This window comes from Mirounga leonina, unplaced genomic scaffold (genome assembly GCF_011800145.1).
Source record: "Mirounga leonina isolate KUSES-001 unplaced genomic scaffold, KU_Mleo_1.0 Mir_154, whole genome shotgun sequence".
NCBI lineage: Eukaryota > Metazoa > Chordata > Mammalia > Carnivora > Phocidae > Mirounga > Mirounga leonina.
This window is the reverse complement of record NW_023270389.1, coordinates 1,876,865-1,894,905: the sequence shown is the minus strand read 5'-3', so window position 1 is coordinate 1,894,905 and position 18,041 is coordinate 1,876,865. Positions and strand designations below refer to the sequence as shown.

General features: G+C 53.6%; 1 protein-coding gene across 4 annotated transcripts; it reads right to left on the bottom strand.

Moving 5' to 3' along the window:
* Nucleotides 1-522: 522 nt before the first annotated feature.
* SLC25A44 (solute carrier family 25 member 44) lies at nt 523-14,497 on the bottom strand. Of its 4 annotated transcripts, XM_035009810.1 has the most exons (6): nt 14,363-14,497; nt 9,877-10,537; nt 8,874-9,511; nt 5,677-5,844; nt 3,396-3,523; nt 523-1,362 (listed from the first exon to the last, which is right to left on the bottom strand). In XM_035009810.1, exons 3-6 carry the CDS (start codon nt 9,496-9,498, stop codon nt 1,171-1,173), a joined length of 1,113 nt encoding a protein of 370 aa, XP_034865701.1. In that variant the 5' UTR covers nt 9,499-9,511; nt 9,877-10,537; nt 14,363-14,497; the 3' UTR covers nt 523-1,170. The 4 variants fall into 4 exon arrangements, with proteins under 4 accessions (XP_034865701.1, XP_034865702.1, XP_034865703.1 ...); XM_035009811.1 differs by lacking the exons at nt 5,677-5,844; nt 9,877-10,537 and having other exon boundaries at nt 1,087-1,362; XM_035009812.1 differs by lacking the exons at nt 523-1,362; nt 3,396-3,523; nt 9,877-10,537 and adding an exon at nt 5,063-5,496.
* Between the last annotated feature and the right edge of the window lie 3,544 nt (nt 14,498-18,041).

Genomic DNA, 18,041 nt, shown 5'->3' with positions numbered 1-18,041 from the left:
GGCCGCCAGACCAGCTGGGCAGTGTCGGGCTGGTAAGTGCAGCGGTCCTGGGGCGGGTGACCTCCTGCCCCGCTCCTCACTGTCTCCCAAGAATCCCTCCGGAGGCCCGTGACTGGGATGAAGAAAAGAGAAACACCAGTGGTTCCACGACTCGGAGACTCCCGCTGGGAGACCTGTGTGTCCGTGAGTCCCAGTGACTGCGGTGTAGACGCGGGCGGCCCCCCCGCCCAGGGCCCGGCTTCACTGGGCTGCTCCGGAGCAGCTGCTCTCTCCACCTGGGGGCAGCAGGCCCAGGCGGCCTCATCTACTCAGAACTGGGCCCGCCCCTCTAGTCATCCCGGGCCTGTGCGTCCGGGGGCGGCTGGCTCTGAAGGAACGTGGAAGGGACGAGCAACTGGGATTGAGGGAAAAGCCTCATCTTCCTCCTGTCTGAGAAAGGGGTGGGCTCTGACTGCAGGACTGGTGCTTCAGCAGGACTGACAGTACCTAGTTCACAGATGTTAAAAAAATACACACACAAAATAAGAGTATCGACATTTGTCCCCGACCCAATAACTCTCCAAAGAGAGGACGAGTGCTCTGGAGAACCAGAGGTTTTTCTGCTCCTACTCCCTGTGCAGAAGTACCTGGCACCGTGCCCCCCTCCCCCTGGTGGCAGGGAAAAGCAGAGCAGTCTGGTGGGCAGCTCAGTCCCAAAATAAAAACAAGCAAGCCTGAGAGATGAAGCAGGAAAGGGCTGATGGCAGCTGATGGAACCTGGGCTGAAAGCCCGGGAGGAAGACCAGTGATAATAAGCAAGCTCTATGTACAGCTCTTGTCAGGGTCTCAGGGGCACAGATGGCAGGGGAAGCCAGAAGAAGGGTTCGCAGGGGATGGGTGGGGTGGAACTGGTGGGGACGGTGGGTTTCCTTACGATAGGATTGAGGACCCAGACTGAGCGAGGGAGCCCAGTTTGGCAAGAAAATAAAAAGTAATGGGAGCAGGGGGTCCAGGTGTGGAGTCTCTTTAGCAAGAGCAGTTCAGTCTCTGCCCTGTCCCAGACAGGCCACCCGGCCTAGGGCAGGGCTTCGGATGTGGTGGGGACACGGGGGGGGGGGGGTGTTACCCTCCCCACGCTGCCCCCACCCCAGAGTAGTGTGGCAAACAGCGGGGGTCGCTCCCCTCCACGGGTTACCAATGTCTTGAGTCCACCAGCTCAGGTCTGAGGCTGAGTTTCTTGAGGCTCTCGTAGCCCACCACGATGACAATGGTGGAGGGTGTGGCTGAGATGATTCTGGCCGAGAGGCCTTTCATGAGGCCCCAAGGCCCCTCTTCTGCCATCAGCTGTCTGAAGGTCAGGATGATGGAGCTCTTGCCTTCAACCTGGAAAAGCAACACAGTGGAGGGCCACGGTCTGCAGTCGAAGTCGCTCGGCGCAGGCTCCCTCTGCCTTGGGGTCCAGGGGCTGGACTGTGCTTGTAAGGGACAGTGCGGCACAGGGCTTCATGTGGGCTCCGGGGCCAGGCTGCCTGGGTTGAATTCTGCTCCCCAGCTTACTAAGAGCGCAACCTCAGGGAACACGGTCACCTCTCTGCACCTCAGTCCATTCCCATGTAAGCAGCAATGGAGCGTACCCACCCCTGCGGTTGTTCTGAGCAGTCAACGCTGACAGACACACGCGCCCCGTAACTGCGAGCTGTTACTACCGCCAGCAGATCGGCCACTCAGCTGCGGTCCTTGTCCTTGTCCTGCTTGCGTGTCTCTGGCCTCAGGGAGACCGGGTGCTCGCGGCCCTGCCGGTCTGTCATTTCCATTCCAACCACCTCAGTCCCTTAGTCCCCACAGTTGGGAGTCCTCCCCTCACCCCGGGACCCCTGCTCCCTGCCACAGTGGACGTTTGGCTAAGGCAAGAATCTTCTCTGTTCCTGCCCCCTTCCCCGGACCCTGCCACCAAAGCACACTTGGCCCCACTCAGACCCTCAGCCAGTGCAGGACACCTGCTCTCCTTGCCATACTTCCCCAGAGTGGATGATGTTCACAAGGTGATATCCGGCTCAGAGCATCACCCCCCCCCCCCCCACCTCCCGTAGCCCCCTCCTCCACTCCGCTCTTCCTCTGCAGTACTCTCCTCTGCCCGCCTCTGCCCCCGGCCCTCCCACGTATCCACAGCAGCGGCAGGGCCGCTCAGCTAGCTTGGTCTCCTCCCGCCTGGGGGTGCCTCAGAAGTAGACACCTGTCCTTTCCCTTGGATCTCCTCAGGGAACACTCAAAACAAGCCTCAGAAGAGAACGAGGAGGGAACCTGTGCACTTTATGATTTGCAAACCCATCAAATGCCAATTTATTCATTCAAAAGTGTGTGGGGGCAGCATTCTTTCCTAGGGACAAATATACCTTTAGATTTACCAGCCACCTCCATCCCAGCATCCCGGTATCAGGGAAGCTGACCTCACCCCCAAGCTGCTGAGTTTCTTTTCCTCCCCTCCTGCCCTCACCAGTGACCCCACTCTCCCGGACAGCTGTCCTCCTACTCTACCCGCCTCAGACATCAAAATCCCCCATTCTCTCCACCTAAAGCTTTAGACGGCAGAGCGCCATTTGACACCCATACTCAGGTTCTATTTCCTTGGACTAGGTGCTGGGGGACGATCTCTGGGCTGAGAGGACAGGGACGGTCATCTCTGGACAGCGCCACCAAGGGCTCTGTCAGCATCTCTGCTGAGTCCACATGGCCCAGTCTGTGAGGCTTACTCAAGAACAGTCTGTAGAGAACTCGGCCCAGTGGAGAAACCAGACTTAGGGAATTCATTGAAATGGATATATTTCTAATAACCACAGACCTGCAAAGTAAGGAAAAGGTGTCTGATCGGCTAACAGGAGGCAAGGCAGGGAGGAGCCAGGGGGGCATGGCGAGGACAGGAGCAGGGCATGTAAGGACAGGAACAGGCGTGCAAGGACAGTAGCAGGGCATGTAAGGACAGGAACAGGCGTGCAAGGACAGGAGCAGGGGCGTGCAAGGACAGGAGCAGGTTATGCAAGGGCAGAATCAGGGATGTGCAAGAACAGTAGCAGGGACATACAAGGACAGGGGCAGGGCACGTAAGGATAGGAGCAGGTCATGCAAGGACAGGAGCAGGGCGTGTAAGGAAAGGAACAGGCATGCAAGGACAGGAACAGGGCATGCAAGGATAGGAGCAGGGTGTGCAACGACAGGAGCAGGGCGTGCAAGTCCGCAGACATCACGAGGGAAACACTAGGTGCTTCAGCGTGCTCAACTGGTTTCTGAAGATGCTAACTGACCACAGGAAGGGGTCAGGACAAGGCCGGCTGGACCAGAAGGCCATGATGCAGAGAGGTCAGGGGGGCGCTGGGGAGCCCGCAGGTCACCCTCCTCACTGGGCTGGAGGCTGGTCTTACCTGCACTCGGGTGCGGATGACGTCCATGGGATTGGTGAGGATGGAAGCGGTGGCTGCAGCCAGGGGCCCCGACACAGCTTGAAAGACAATGTGCGGGCACTCCTTAGGACAGAGGTACGAGAGCTGTTCTGGAATCGAGGGAAAGACAATGCCTCAAGACATGAGGCGCCATGCGGTCTGCCCTCATGCTGCTTCTGTGCCCAACAAGGATGAACCCTCTCCATCCTCAGCCTCCTTAGACCCCAGAACTCCCATCTTCTCTTCTCTTCTTTGCTTCCATCGGAACCAACAAAACTGAGGAATCTCAGGGCCCTTCCGGAAGCCATGCTGGGTACATTGCCCACTTTGAACAGAAGATTCCTCTGGAGAAGGGGTTTCAGAACCTCTCTGCTTGCCAGTTCCTTTCATCTGATGGACAGAAATCCTCCCTGGTGTAAACACCTTATGGCTGTGCTCTACTCCTCTCAACTCACGGCCAGGGACGCGCACGGGCCCATTTTCTCACGCATGCACCAAATGGCCGGCAGCGCTGGCTCTCTGAGGAAGGGGCAGGATGACCACAGAGGGCAAGGAGCCTCTTCACTGCATCCCCTTCCTAACCTTGTGAATTTTGAGCCATGTGAATATTTTTATTATATTTTTTCCATTCCAGTTTGTTAACATACAGTGTTATATTAGTTTCCAAGGTACAATATAGTGATTCAATAATTCTATATACTACTCAGTGCTCATCATGATAAAAGTACCTTCATCCCCTTCACCTGTTTCCCAGTCCCTCACCCACTTCCCCTCTGGCGACCAGCAGTGTATTCTCTAGAGTTAAGAGTCTGTTTTTTGGTTTGTCTCTTTTTTCTTTGTTTGTCTTGTTTCTTAAATTCCATGTTTGTGTGAGATCCTACGGTATTTGTCTTTCTCTGACTGGCTTACCTCACTTAGCATTATACTATCTACCTACATCCACGTCGTGGCAAATGGTAAGATTTCATTTTTTTTATGGCTAATATTCCATTATGTATATACCCATGTGAATTTTTTTAAAGATTTTTAATTTATTCATGAGCGAGAGAGAGCGAGAGAGAGCGAGCGAGCACAGGCAGGGGGAGAGGCGGAGGCAGAGGGAGAAGCAGACTCCCCGCTGAGCAGGGAGCCCGATGCGGGGCTCGATCCCAGGACCCTGGGATCATGACCTGAGCTGAAGGCAGACGCCTAACTGACTGAGTCACCCAGGCACCCCCCCACCCACGTGAATGTTTTTAAAAATAAAAACAATGACAAAAGAGAAAGTCATATCCAACAGTAAGATGTTTTCTCCAGGCTACATCAAGAAAGAAAAACTCATTTTTCAAAAATGCTGATGGAGACAATGGCAGAGGACCCAGACTCACCCATTCCCTGGTCACTGGGAACTCACTGCAGCTGAACTGTTAGCTTTACCCTCTCTAGCGGTGAAAGACAAGAGCTCGTTTGTTCAACAGAGGCTCACTGAGCAGCCACCACCATGCGCCAGCCACCCCAGGCCCTGAGGATGGAGAGTGAATAAACAAGCTCAAATCCCACCCTTAGAAAGTTTTCCATTCTACTGGCGGAACACAGACAACCCAATAAAAAGCAAAAGATATAGCGATGTCAGAAGGCGATGTGTGCCCTCTGTAGATAAAGATAGAGCAGGAAAGGGAGACAGGGAATGCCGAGTGTTGGGAATGCAGGGGTTGCCGTTTTAAACACAGTGGTCACGGAACCCTCTCCAAGAAGGCTGAAGTTTGAGGGTGCAAGCCCTACGGATCTGTGGAAAGAACTTTCCAAGCAGAGGTAACATCCTATGCAAAGGCCCTGAGGCCAGAGCGTGCATTAAGTCTTCGAGGGCAGCAAGGCCCGAGTACCTGGAGCGCAGCGAGCAGGGCAACAAGAGTAGACGAAGTCCGAGAGGTAAGTCATTAGGGCCCTGAAGCCACTGCGAGAGCTTTTCGCTCTGAATGAGGCTGGATGTAAAGTAGACTCATCATCTCAGAGATTTGGTCTCCGTCTTCTCTCTACAGTTCAGTTGCCATAGAACTTTTAAGAGCTTTTTTCTCTGCCCTTACTTTTGGTAATTTGTGGCCACCTAAAGATGAGGGGACAGAAGGAAGGGGGGGGCTGGTGGGGCAGACGTGAAGACCTCTAAATCTGGCAGCATGGCAGGACTCCTTATGCCCGGCCAGAACCACCTCTCCCCTGGTTGCTAATCGCCTCCCTCCCTCCCCCAGGGTCAGCACAAACCAAGACAAAGTGACCGCCACCTCACCCGTATCCTGTTTCTCCTGAGAAGGAAGCATCTTGCGGCCACTGGAAGTGGCATCTGGCCGGGAGCTGCCAGCCTCCATGGGCCTGTCTGAACCGGCCCCCAGGCCTGCAAGCCACAGCAGGATCCAGGTTCCAACTGGAGTCATAGACACATGCCATTTTCCTGGGACTTCAGGAGAGGATGAAAAAACAAAGCAAGAGAGTGGGGGAAAGAGCCCCATGTCTTTGCTCTCCATTATTCATTCAGTAAGCACTAACTGGGCACCTCTTATCTGCAAAGCAGAAGATGATAAACCCAGGCTGACTTGGTTTAAGTCCCTCCTGGCTACATGATTTTGAACAGTAATATAAACGTATATTTATTTAATGCTACTGGACGCCAGGCACTGCGGTGAGCATAGGACATACAACAGAGAAATGAACAGGGAAGGGCCTTCATGGGAGCTGTGAGTCAAGGATAAAATGATCGCAAATTATGACAAATGCTATGAAGGAAACAAGCCAAAAAAGAAAAGAGAAAGAGCCCTTTTTCCAACTGGGTGACGAAGTCTTCTCTGCAAACGTGGCATGGAGGCTGAGGTCTGGGGCACGAGAAGGGGAACAGGGGACGGGGCACTCCAGACCGAGAGAACGTTACCTGCAAAGGCAGAGAGATGAGAACAGAGCTTGGTGTGTCTCAGGAACAGAGAGAAGGACAGTGAGGATGGAGCAGAGCAAGGGAGAGAGGCCCACCGTGGGGCTGGCACAGCAGACGGGCCAGATCATGGAGACCTGCACTGACTACGGACACATTCGATTTTATTCTAAATGCCCAGAAGGTAGCATTGGTAGATTTTAAGCAAAAAGGAATGACAAGAACCACTCTACTCATTCAACATATATTTACAAAGCACACGTGGCCCAGAGCCTATCTGGCAGGTAGTGCGTATTCAGTGTTAGCTTCCTCCCACTTCCAAGAAACTTTCCAATCAACTGTATCTCAATTGTATCTCAATTAAAAAATGCATTTTTTTTTTAAAAGGAACCTTTCCACCCAGTAGAAGAGATAAGGCACACACAAATGACATCAAGGCAGGTGATACATCGCTTCTGGGTTAAGGGCTCCGAGGAGCGGTGTGAGGAGGCAGTAAGGAACACTTGGGCATGTCAGGGCTTCCCAGGGCAGGTGCGCCTGGAGGGCCGAGAGGAACAAAGCAGGGGTGGGAGACACGATGCAGTGGAGGATCTGTGCATGATCTGGCCTGGCTGCTGCACACACCACACTAGGGGGCGCTCCTCCGCAAAGGGAGGTGGAAGCCAGACTGAGGAGCTGGGCTTGTACTCGGTGAGCGGTGGGGCCGCTGAGCACCACAGCCAGGGTTTGAAGAGTGACTCCATTAGGTGTGTGTGGTAGGTGGATGGGAGACCAGCTAGAGGGCTGGCGCAGCACCCAGCAGGGTGGTCACTGAGGCGTGGTTTCCAGGGAAGGCAGGAGAAATGGACAGAGAGTAGGGAAAGACATTCTGGGGTCACTAGGACCAGATGTGGGGACAAGGAAGAGGGAGTGACAGTCTCAGTGATGTGGAGAATAATGTGGCCGCTGAGAGAAAGAAGTGAGTCAACCAGCTTGGGATGAAAAATAGTTTGCTGAATAACGTTTCAGATATAAATGCACGCATCCAAGTCGAGAGGCCCAACAGTCAGAGTGTCTGTCCAGAGCTCTGGAAAATTAGTCTGGGGATAGACACAGATTTTCTGACATGGCAGAAAAGGACAAGTCAATTGTAAATGAAATCACATGAGGAGAGAGGGGCGAAGACAGACGCCAGAGAAAATGCTCACAATTCCTAGAGTTTTTCTTTTCTTTTTTTTTTTTCTTAAAGATTTTATTTATTTATATGACAGAGCGAGACAGCGAGAACAGGAACACAAGCAGGGGGAGTGGGAGAGGGAGAAGCAGGCTTCCCGCTGAGCAGGGAGAGCCCGATGTGGGACTTGATCCCAGGACCCTGGGATCATGACCTGAGCCGAAGGCAGACGCTTAATGACTGAGCCACCAGGTGTCCTCTTTTCTTTTTTTTTTAAGAGTGAGAGAGAGAGAGAGAGAGAGAGAAAGCACAAGCAGGAAGAGAGGCAGGGGCAGAGGCGGGGAGGGAGAAGCAGCCTCCCCGCCGAGCAAGAAGCCTGATGCGGGATTCAATCTCAGGGCTCTGACCTGAGCCGAAGGCGCCCCTTCTGGAGTTTTTCTTAACATTAAGATTAGCAGGATCCATTCCCAAAAGATCTGATGCAAAGGGCCAGGGGTGGAGTCTGGGTATGTGAATTTTACCAAATATTCAGGAAGAAAGACTGTGTTAAACAGGAGAGAGAAAGAGCTAGCAATAAAGAGGAAGGTACCATGAGGAAAAAGGGAGAATCACAAACGTGGAGTGCCAGAGGGATAGGATGATTACAGATTAGGAAGTCATTATGAAATTTGGTTAGGAAGGTCCCAGGTAAATTGGACAGAAGGCCCACCGCCAAGGCTCAGGAGCCCGCAGCAGGGCCTGGGGAGGTTTCAAGCAGAGACCATCCTCACGGGAGTCTGCTGGTTGCCCAACGCTGTGGATGCCAAGGGTCACAGGCACGCTCAGGTCCTGTTCTTGGCAAGGCACCCTGCCCTTCCAGAAGAAAATGTGGCAACATGTTTATCGAGGCCCTCAGAAATGTTATCTTGGGACCCAGTGATCCATATCTGGGAAATACTTAAAAAGAAGGAAAACGTCTTACGAACAAAAATACATTCTGGGAGCGGAGGGGTTCAAGGCTCTAGGACATCTTGAATTTAACAATGCTGAGGAAAGGCATCCAACTTAAACACGCATCTGAAATTTGAAATTTCATCTTCAAATCCCAAATATCCCATGAATTTTGTCCTTCCTCGCCTTCCAATTCTCTACCAAAATTCCACTAACCCTCATTGATTGAAAGGCAGCCAGCACATACTTGATGTTCTACAGTCATCTACTTTACTCGTCTGAGTCCCCCCACAATAACCTAAGCTCCCTGAAAGCAAGAAGCCGTGTCTCATTCATCTGTGAATGCTCTTGGGGTTAAATGTTTGCTGGATGAACAGCCCTTCTCCCATGAAATCTTCCACTCCAGCGCACACAGGGCCCCAGCGTCTTGGCCGCGGGAGCAGGCCCACCCTCTATCCCCGCTCTCCCGGCCCCCCCTTACCTGCATAGAAGTGATAGAAGGGCCACCAGACAGCACTATTTGGGATGTAGGTAAGCAGTGAAGCCACGTAGCCTCGGTAAAAGCCTCGGAGCCCATCAGCCCGCAGGATCTGCCTGATGATGTCCTTGGTTTGGCCAAAGGCTACAATCCCTCGTCCCTCGGGGCTCCCTCGCACTTGGAAGCGGCCCATCCTGTCGCCCTTGCGCTGCATCATCAGGTGCTGGGACACCACGTCAATGGGCACTGTGATGCTCTGGGCCACGAGGGAGGCCGAGCCCCCAGCCACCAGAGACTTGACCGTGTTGCTCTGGCTGTAGTCAGCGACAAACTTCCGGGTGAGCTCGTACGTAGTGACGTAGCACTGGCCAGAGATGAGGGTGAAGGTGTTGACCAGGAACCCCCGGTAGAGGCCAGTCACACCGTCTGCTCGCAGGATCTTGAGGAAGGCATCAAAAGTCCCGTGGTAGAGGCTCTTGCCCCTCTGGACCTGCAGCCGGGTGCGGATGAGGGTAAACGGGTAGACGCTAACACGGATCATCATCGTCATTGCTACACCAAACACATAAAACTTCTTCTTGTCCAGGTGTTCCCACTCGATGATCTGGATGTTGCGTTTATCCTCCATGGCGCCTGGAGACCTAGGGACGTGAGCGGGCGGGAGGACGTGGGGAAGGAGGCTAGCGCTTCGCGCTCTGTCCTGCTGGCTAGGCTCCGAGCCCCGTCCTCAGGCTTCATCTCCTGGGGTACCCACCTCCCCAAAGTTTAGATTCCAGTCCGGCTTGGCCGACTCTTGCCTGAGTCTTCCTTCGGGGATCAGGATGCTGCCCCCCCTGCCGCCTCTTTTACTGTCCCTCCCCCAACTCCAGAAGCTGCTCCACACTTCAGCTACTCCAGCAGCCCCACCCCCACCTCGGCTCCCTGCCCAGGCTGATCAAATCACCCACTACAGTCCCTGCCTCTGCCTGGGCCCTGGTGCCCCAGCCCAAGCTCCTCCTCTGCTCACCCAGGCGGAGCTCAGGATGCTGTGTTGCTCTGGCTTTGGTCCCGCTTGAGGGCCTTGCATCCTGCCAGGCGGTCCTCCAAGTGGGACTAAGGGATGTCACTAAGTGACGCTTAGCAGGTTCCTAATGTGGAAGGGAAGTAAGTGCTCCATTTGGGATGCTCCTGGGCCCACTGAGGAGGCATGGCCTTGACCTCCGACCCTCAGCAGGGTGCCTCTTTCGGCACCATTTACAAGCTGCCTCACCTTACTTTGCTTCTGGCTTCCCCGTGCTGGCCTCTCTGAGCTCCCCTGACTCACACTCACTACACTTTTCTTTCCTCTAGTCTGTATTAGAAGAAAATGTGGCACCCCCTCCCCCCCTCCCTCCAGTGAAAGGAGTTACAAAGTTAGGGACAAGCCAAAGGTCAGAGTCCTCTTGGGTTATTAGATAACTCACTCTAGAGAAAAGAAAGAACCAGCAGAGAGCTAAGTGGTTTCCCTGAAGTCTTGAGAACCACAGGGCAGAGGACATGCCTGGCCCTTCTCACCCCTAAGCACAGAAATCATAACCTTTGTCCTGTATAATGAGGGGAGATTCAAGTGACAGGGAAGATACAGACTCTGCCTTCAAGAAACGCACAGTCTGTTCCCGAAGACAACAGCATCCATCTGGGGAATGGATCTAAGATACAGAGAGAAAGAATCCAGGTCAAAGTACTGTAACGTGGCTCTGAGGTCAAGTGTATCCACTGCCTAAGTTCTCCAACAAAACTAGTACTAATGTAATAATTGTATGAAATCAGGAGCTTCCAACTTAAGAACTGTCAAACAGCATGTCATGATATGTTGGACATATTCTTGGTGACAACGTAATGTGTTCCTGGGTAGGACACTGGACAGTTTCAGCCAGAGGGGAAACGGGGAAGCGAAAGTGGCAGTGAGAAGTCAGGGGCTCCCCAGGCTTTGGGAGAAATCCCGACAGGCTGGGAAAGGAGGTGGCCACATAAAAGGGACAACTCTAGAAGTTGAAATGTTCCCGAAGCCAGTGCCCTGGCCAGCCTCATGTCAGGTGTCTAAACAGAGTCCATCCTCAACCACCTTCCCCAACCAAAGGTCCCAAGCAGCCTGAGGAGCTTCTCACTTTACCACGGAAGTCAGCAGAGAAGCCCAGTGAGCTTTCCGGCCCCCGCCCGCCAGCTGGACTGTGTCACCGTCACAGAAGGCCAGGCTGCCTGCAGTGCAAGCCGAGCACCTGTGTGCTGAGGGAAAACCTCAGCTTCCAGGTGAGGCAATTGGGAGGAACCCCTGGAGGGCAGAGCCCTTTGAACGGGGCAGGAATGCATGTCGACCACGAAAGCAGCAAACGATGGCTTAGAACAACCAGCTTGGCCCAAACGTGGGATGTGGGCAATGAGCAAGAGGAGCGCTGCCGTGTCACTTGCTGGGGGCAAAAGTGGCCCTTCCTCCCCAGCCTCAGCCGGGGACACCCACCAAGCCCAGCAGTCCTCTCCTCTGAGGCTTCAAGAGAAGGTGTCATTGTCTGCCCTGCCTGGAGTGTTTGTTATCCAGGGTCCCAAAGTCATGTTTCCAACACCACTGAGCCATGAGCAGAGAGACTCTAGGATTTTCTGAATACCTATCACCTCATGTAATCCTTACAACTTAACCTGTGCACAGTTAGACACTTCTGCTAAATGAGGACACCGCATCAGATAAGTTAAAAGGAACAGGTCCAAGGTCACGCCGCTGGTCAGTGGTGGAGGCACGATATGAGCCGAGATTTCTCCTCTACTGACCATGCCTTCTACCCCACGGGAGGAGAGGAGTTCCAACACAAGTCACACTGTTCAATCTAAAGCCAAGTCACTCCCACCCGTGGGCGGCAGCATTAATGCCCTCATGGCTGCTGGTCACCCAAGGGTTAAGCATAAGCTCCTGGCCCCCCAGATGACCAGAGATTTCTCTCAGCTTTGTTCCAGAGAAACCAAGAGCTGCCCCTGCTTTCCCAGTGTGCTGGTGGAGTGACTGACCGAGCTGAGTGGCCGGCCAGCACGTTGTTGTCACAGGACAAATACAGTTGGGCCCAAGCAAGAGAGCCTCCTGCCGGGTTTGTGCAAACTGTGTGCTAAGCAGGACAGAAAGGCAGAGCAGCGGATTCCGTCCCAGGACCTTCTGAACTTGTCAAGCTGAGTCACAAAATACCAATATCTCTGGGGCGCCTGGGTGGCTCAGTCCTTAAGCGTCTGCCTTCGGCTCAGGTCATGATCCCAGGGTCCTGGGATCGAGCCCCGCATCGGGCTCCTTGCTCAGCGGGGAGCCTGCTTGTCTCTCTGCCTGCTCTGCCTGCCGCTCCCCCTGCTTGTGCTCTCTCTTCTTTCTCTCTCTGACAAACAAAATAAAATCTTAAAAAAGAAAACAAAACAGTAGAAGACGAGAAGTCTTAAGGCAGGACCCAGTGCCCCGTTTCTCTGCTTTCCTCCATCGCTTACGTGTGCCTGTTGATTTTAAATTCCCAGAAGGGGGCGCCTGGGTGGCTCAGTCGGTTAAGCGGCTGCCTTCGGCTCAGGTCATGATCCCAGGGTTCTGGGATCGAGTCCCACATCAGGCTCCTTGCTCAGCGGGGAGCCTGCTTCTCCCTCTGCCTCTGCCGCTCCCCCTGCTTGTGCTCTCTCTCTCTCTCAAATAAATAAATAAAATCTTTAAAAAAAAATAAAAATAAAAATAAAAAATTCCCAGAAGGAAGGGGGGACTCTCCAAGGCCAAAGCAGATATCTCCTACCATTGCCACGGTGACAGGAGAAGCCACTAAGGGTCACGCCTCAGAGGGAGAAGCCGGTACAGCGGAAGGCGAGAGGGCCTGGCACTCACTCCCCCGCCTCAAAAGTGGGGTCTCAACCTGCTCTGTTACATAACCTCCAGACTTCCTGCTGAAACATCAAAACTAGTGCCTCTTGTTTTACCCGCTGGAAAATCCTCTTGGCGGACACCTGTATGCACATCTCCTCCAGCCGTCCTTTCTCCCAAGTCAATCAGCCCCCATGCTTTACGGCTCTTTCCCAGACCCTTATTTGTGTGCACAGCTCCGATTCTGAATTTCCTCCCATCTTTTAACATCTGCTCAGGCACAGAGGTTGAGGTGCTTCCTCTGGGGACCCAAGAGATGACCCAGGATGCCCTGAAGTCATCAAATGAGATGTCAGAGGCAGAGCCTCCCCTACCAAGCCGCGCAGGGGAAAGGGACAGATTGGTGGTCTCTGCACATCTCCCTTCCACTTGCACCCTTCCTGAACCAGAAACATCACACCAGACTATTCACTAGGTTCTGAGATAAGATTCTGGTTCGGGATAAGGCAGTGCCACCTGGAAGGCCAGGTCATGCAGTGGAACGAACACCCGTCCTCAGAAGATCCAAGTTTGAGTTCCACTTCTGTTACTTACTGGTATGATTGGAACCATGTCACTTCATTGAAACTCAGTTTCCTCACCTGGGAAGCGGGGCCAGTCGGCCTGCCATGGCTATATAATCGTGTGGAGCCACTCACGGGAGGCCATACGTGTAAAAGCGTTTTGTAACAGCAAAGCATCCCTATCATGGCACAAAGTTCTACTAGACAATGCTGCTCTAAATCCTGGCTACTCAGAGCGGCACACACGCCGGACATCAGCTGTATTTCTTGTTAGAAATAGAGTTTCAGATTGCAGGCTCGCCCTGCCGAATAAGAGCCAACATGTTAACAAGCTCTCTGGGTGATTAAATGTGCCAGGTTTGGAAAACACTGCTTTAAATGTTATGGATTGTCAGTATTATCATAACAATGGTACCGCTACTCAAAGAGTCCAGGACCATTATGACTCCATCCTGACTTGTCACCAGAACTGGGCCCAGTGATGGTTACTAGACGCAGGCAGAGCTTTCCGGGCTAGCCAGCCCCACCAAAGTAAACCCCCTTCTGCAGCTCCGGACCCAACCCACAGGCTTGGGTCCCCGATTTCAGCTGGAAACAAGATCTTTGCTTCCCCCTCCTGTTCCTCCGTTCTCCATCGCATCTGCATCGAGACGCAGCATCCTGGGAGCCACCTCCCCCAGCGCGAGCGCGGATACATTTACGCGCTTGCCCTCCTCTAGTCAGGGGAGGTCCCCGCGGTGCCTCCGACCCCTCGTTCGAGGCCACCTCCTCCCTCCGTCACGGTGAGGTCCCCCCCAGCTCTCCTGTGGTCGTCCACAGGCACCCACGTGATCCCTCATCACTGACACCACCTGACACCCGTCCAGGCAGCGCCTGGCCTGGCCCCCCGCACAGCCGCCCTGGGCCGGGGCTCGGACCCGGCCGTGCCACGCCTCTCGCCCCGCTCCTCCGACAGGAACAGACGCCTGGCTGCAGTCGCCCCTGAGCCCCGGAGCTGCGAGGCCGGCTCCCGCGGAGCCGCAGGCACCCGCTGCCGCCGTGACAGGTCCAGGTCCTCGGAGACCGTGGCCGTCAGGCACCCCGCGCCGGCCGTTTCTTACCTCCTCCGATCAGGGAGGTTCCGCCGCGACTGGGGCGAACTCCGAGCCCGGACCTCTAGGCCACAGCGCCCACTCTAGCCTCCATGCCCGGCGACCTCCGGCCCCCGCTCGCATCTTCCTCCATCTCGACCGGGCTCCCGGTACTGCCGGAACCGGAAATTGAAACACTGTCATTCCCGCCCCCCGCGGGGTGGGGCGGGGCTACGCCGTGGGCAAGTCCACCAATGGCTCGCTGAGCTTTAACCCCCCCCGCCCCCGAGGAAGGGGGATGGGCGGGGCCCGTGGCCATCTTGAATTCGGGCAGAAGCCACGCCTTCGTGGGCCTCGTCATGCCCTCAGTTCTACGGCGCGTGCGTGTCCTTTCTCGGTGCTCAGGAGCCAAGTCACCTGGGCCTTCTTGAGGATCCCGTTGTAAATGGGTTACCTTGTGTTTCGGGTCTATTGGAAATCTAACTTCCAATCTAATCTGTAATTTTTGCGTAACTTTTCTCGTCTGTGGTGCCAAACAGGCCAATGTGCAGCAGGAAGGACTGAGGTTAGGCAACCGATTTTGAGGTTTGAGAACTCAAAAAATTGCAGGAATAGGGGCCATCCTGGAGGTGGAGTGAGTGACATTAGGGTCTCGTCCGGCTCTGAAGCTACCTATATTTGGATTTAAAAGGAGAGGAAGAGCTCTTTATTTTATTTTATTTTTTAAAGATTTTATTTATTTGAGAGAGAGAGAATGAGAGACAGAGAACATGAGAGGGAGGAGGGTCAGAGGGAGAAGCAGACCCCCTGCTGAGCAGGGAGCCCGATGCGGGACTCGATCCCGGGACTCGATCCCGGGACTCCAGGATCATGACCTGAGCCGAAGGCAGTCGCTTAACCAACTGAGCCACCCAGGCACCCCAGGAAGAGCTCTTTAAATGAGCGACTGGAAAGCCTGGGGTGGAGAGTCGGTTCATTTCAAATGAGGTATTTCCACAACTCAACAACAAAAGACAAACAACCCATTTAAAAATGGACAAAGGACTTGAATAGACATTCTTTTCCTTCCATCGGTTCATTGGTAAGTCCCCTCTTCCGTTTGAACAGACCAAGTATCTGGGGACATCCTTGCACGCTTTCCGTTTCTCGCCCATCACATGCAGCCGGTCATCAGACACCATGGGCTTCATCTCAAAAATGTGGCCGGAGCTTGGCCATTTCCTACCACCTCCACACTGCCTGCCTGGCCCCAGCCACCACTCTCACCTGGGTGACTCCAGAAGCTACCTCACCGGTTTCTTTGCTTCCACTCTTGCTTCTGCTATGTTCTAATCAGAAGACAGCAGCCAGGGTGACGCTTTTAAATTCTAGGTCAGATCATGTCCCCTCATCTGTTAGAAATGCTCCAGCAGTTCCCCATTTATTCGGAGTAAAAGCCAATATCTACAATGGCAAAGGCCTACAGGGTCCTACAATCTCCCCCCGACCCTGCACACCCAGTATCTTTCTCCCTTCATCTACTACTCTCACTCCTGCCTCAGGGCCTTTGCACCGGCTTCTTCTTATGTCTGGAAGTTTTCCTACAGGCATCCACATAGCCTGTACTTTCTTTCATTTACTCCATTGTTTCATTGTTCAAACTTCACCTTATCAATGAGACCTACTCTGAATCTCCTATTTAAAACTGTAGACACTCCTTCCACTCAACCTTCTTTCTGCAACTCAATTTTTTCCTTTCCAGCACATCACCATCTAATGCACCCTACCTGTTTGACTTATTTCTGTCATCTGTCTCCCACACTAGGATGTATGCTCTATGACCACAAGAACTGTGTCTGCTTTGTTCATTAGTGTGCCATCGGTGCCTGACAGTGCCTGTCACATAGGAGGTGCTCAGTAAATATTTGAATGAATGAAAGGATTTCAGCATTGAGAGTATTGTCCAGGCACACAGAAACCCAGTGAAGCAGCAACAGTGTATAAAAGGGATTATAGTGAGGTGTACATAGGGCACTGACGGTGTGATAGGTTTGAGAAGAATCCAGAGGGGATGATGTCCCAGGTGGAAGAAACAGCATGCCTCAAGGAACCTCACTGTTAGTTCCGTTAGGCAGGTTGTCTGTTCATCTCTGTGTCACCAAGGCCTGAAATGATGCTGGGCACTCAGTAAAGGTTTCCGGAAAACAGTACAAGGTGCTCAGCCTTGGTGAGCATGTGGTGCAAGGTGTGTATGGAGCGACTAGAGGAAAGGCACACTGTCCCAGGAGGTTATTCTGGAGTTCTTTACTCTGGAGTGAATGAAAAGCCATTTCAAGTTTCTTTTTTTTTTCTTAAAATTTGTTTATTTATTTGAGAGAGGGAAAGGGAGAGCACGTGTGTGCACGAGCAGGGGGAGGGGCAGAGGGAGAGGAAGAGAAAGAACCTCAAGCAGACCCCCTGCAGAGCACGGACCCAGGGCTCCATCTCACGACCCTGAGATCATGACCTGAGCTGAAATCAAGAGTCGGACGCTCAACCAACTGAGCCACCCAGGCTCCCCTAGCCACTTCAAATTTTAGGCAGAAATTTTTTTTAGTAAGTTCCTCTTGACCCAGGCCAGAGAATGGAGTCTGGATGCGAGTGGCAGAAAGGTGGATGAGACAGGTTAGGGGTCGGCTCTGGTTGCCTTGGTGAGGTGGTCAGGACCTGGTGGGACTGCAGAGGTTCTGAGGAATTCCCAGGCAAGCGAGGAGGAGGAGGAGATGGGGTGGGGACCCAGCCAATGGAGTGGAGGGGTGGGAGAGAGGAAGTGCTGGGTGAGCCCCAAGCCTCCACGTTGCAGTGTGATTAGCTAGCATAGGGGAACATGGGAGAGAGAGCAGGTTTGGAGGGGATGATAAATTGAATTTGGGACATGTTGCATTAGAGATGTCTGTGGTGTGTCCAAGTGGAGGTAAGCAGTAGCTAGAAGGGCAGGCAATGCACTGTCCCCCACAAGACCTCTTCAGCAGTGTTCACCGTAGCCAGGAAGTGCGACAACTTGAGTGTCCCCCAGCATGTGAACAGGTGAAGAAGCTGCGGAACGTACCTACAGCGGCAGAGTGTTCAGCCCCCAACAAGGAAGGAAGTCCGCCAACATGGATGAACCTTGAGGATGTTACGGGAGTGAAAAAAGCCAGTTGCCGAAGGCCAAATACTGTGTGATTCCGCTTACATGAAGTACACATTGTTTGCTTTGTGCCATGTTAAAAATAAAAACATTTTTTAAAAAGAAGAAGCCCCAGAGAAAGAGAGTTATGGGAATACAGTGGCCAGGTGTGAAGGTGGCACAGAGATCAAGGCCCGGTGGGGCTTATGGGTAGCTTCAGAGAGTCGTTTTTGCAGAGAGGTAGGGGAGAAAGCCAGAGCACAGGGCATGCAAGGGGGCGAGGGCCTCTCTGGGGGAGCCATGGGCAGGCAGCCAGAAAGGACCCCCTCTGGGTGTTGGTAAGAACGGGGAAAGAGAGCCAGTGGAGGGGGCGGGGTGCAGCGTTCTCCTTTCTTTGGACCCTGCAGAGAACACCCAGCGCAGGGGCTGGTGGGAGAGGGGGATGGTAGGGTGAGGGCAATGCTGGGGTCTCTGCGGAGAGGAGCCTCTGGGAAGCCTCCACACAGGGGTGTGCACAGAGCGCAGCTCGTCAGACCGTCAGATCGGGGGGAAGGGGGTGGCCAGGCTGGGGGTGGCTGTACG

Coding starts and splice junctions, on each gene's coding strand:
- SLC25A44 (XM_035009810.1), bottom strand. CDS start 9,498: ATGGAGGATAAACGCAACATCCAGATCATCGAGTGGGAACACCTGGAC. Junction 5,845..8,873: donor CTTCTATCACTTCTATGCAG/GTAAGGGGGGGC, acceptor CCTCTCCTGAAG/TCCCAGGAAAATGGCATGTG. Junction 1,363..3,395: donor TCATCCGCACCCGAGTGCAG/GTAAGACCAGCC, acceptor TTGCTTTTCCAG/GTTGAAGGCAAGAGCTCCAT.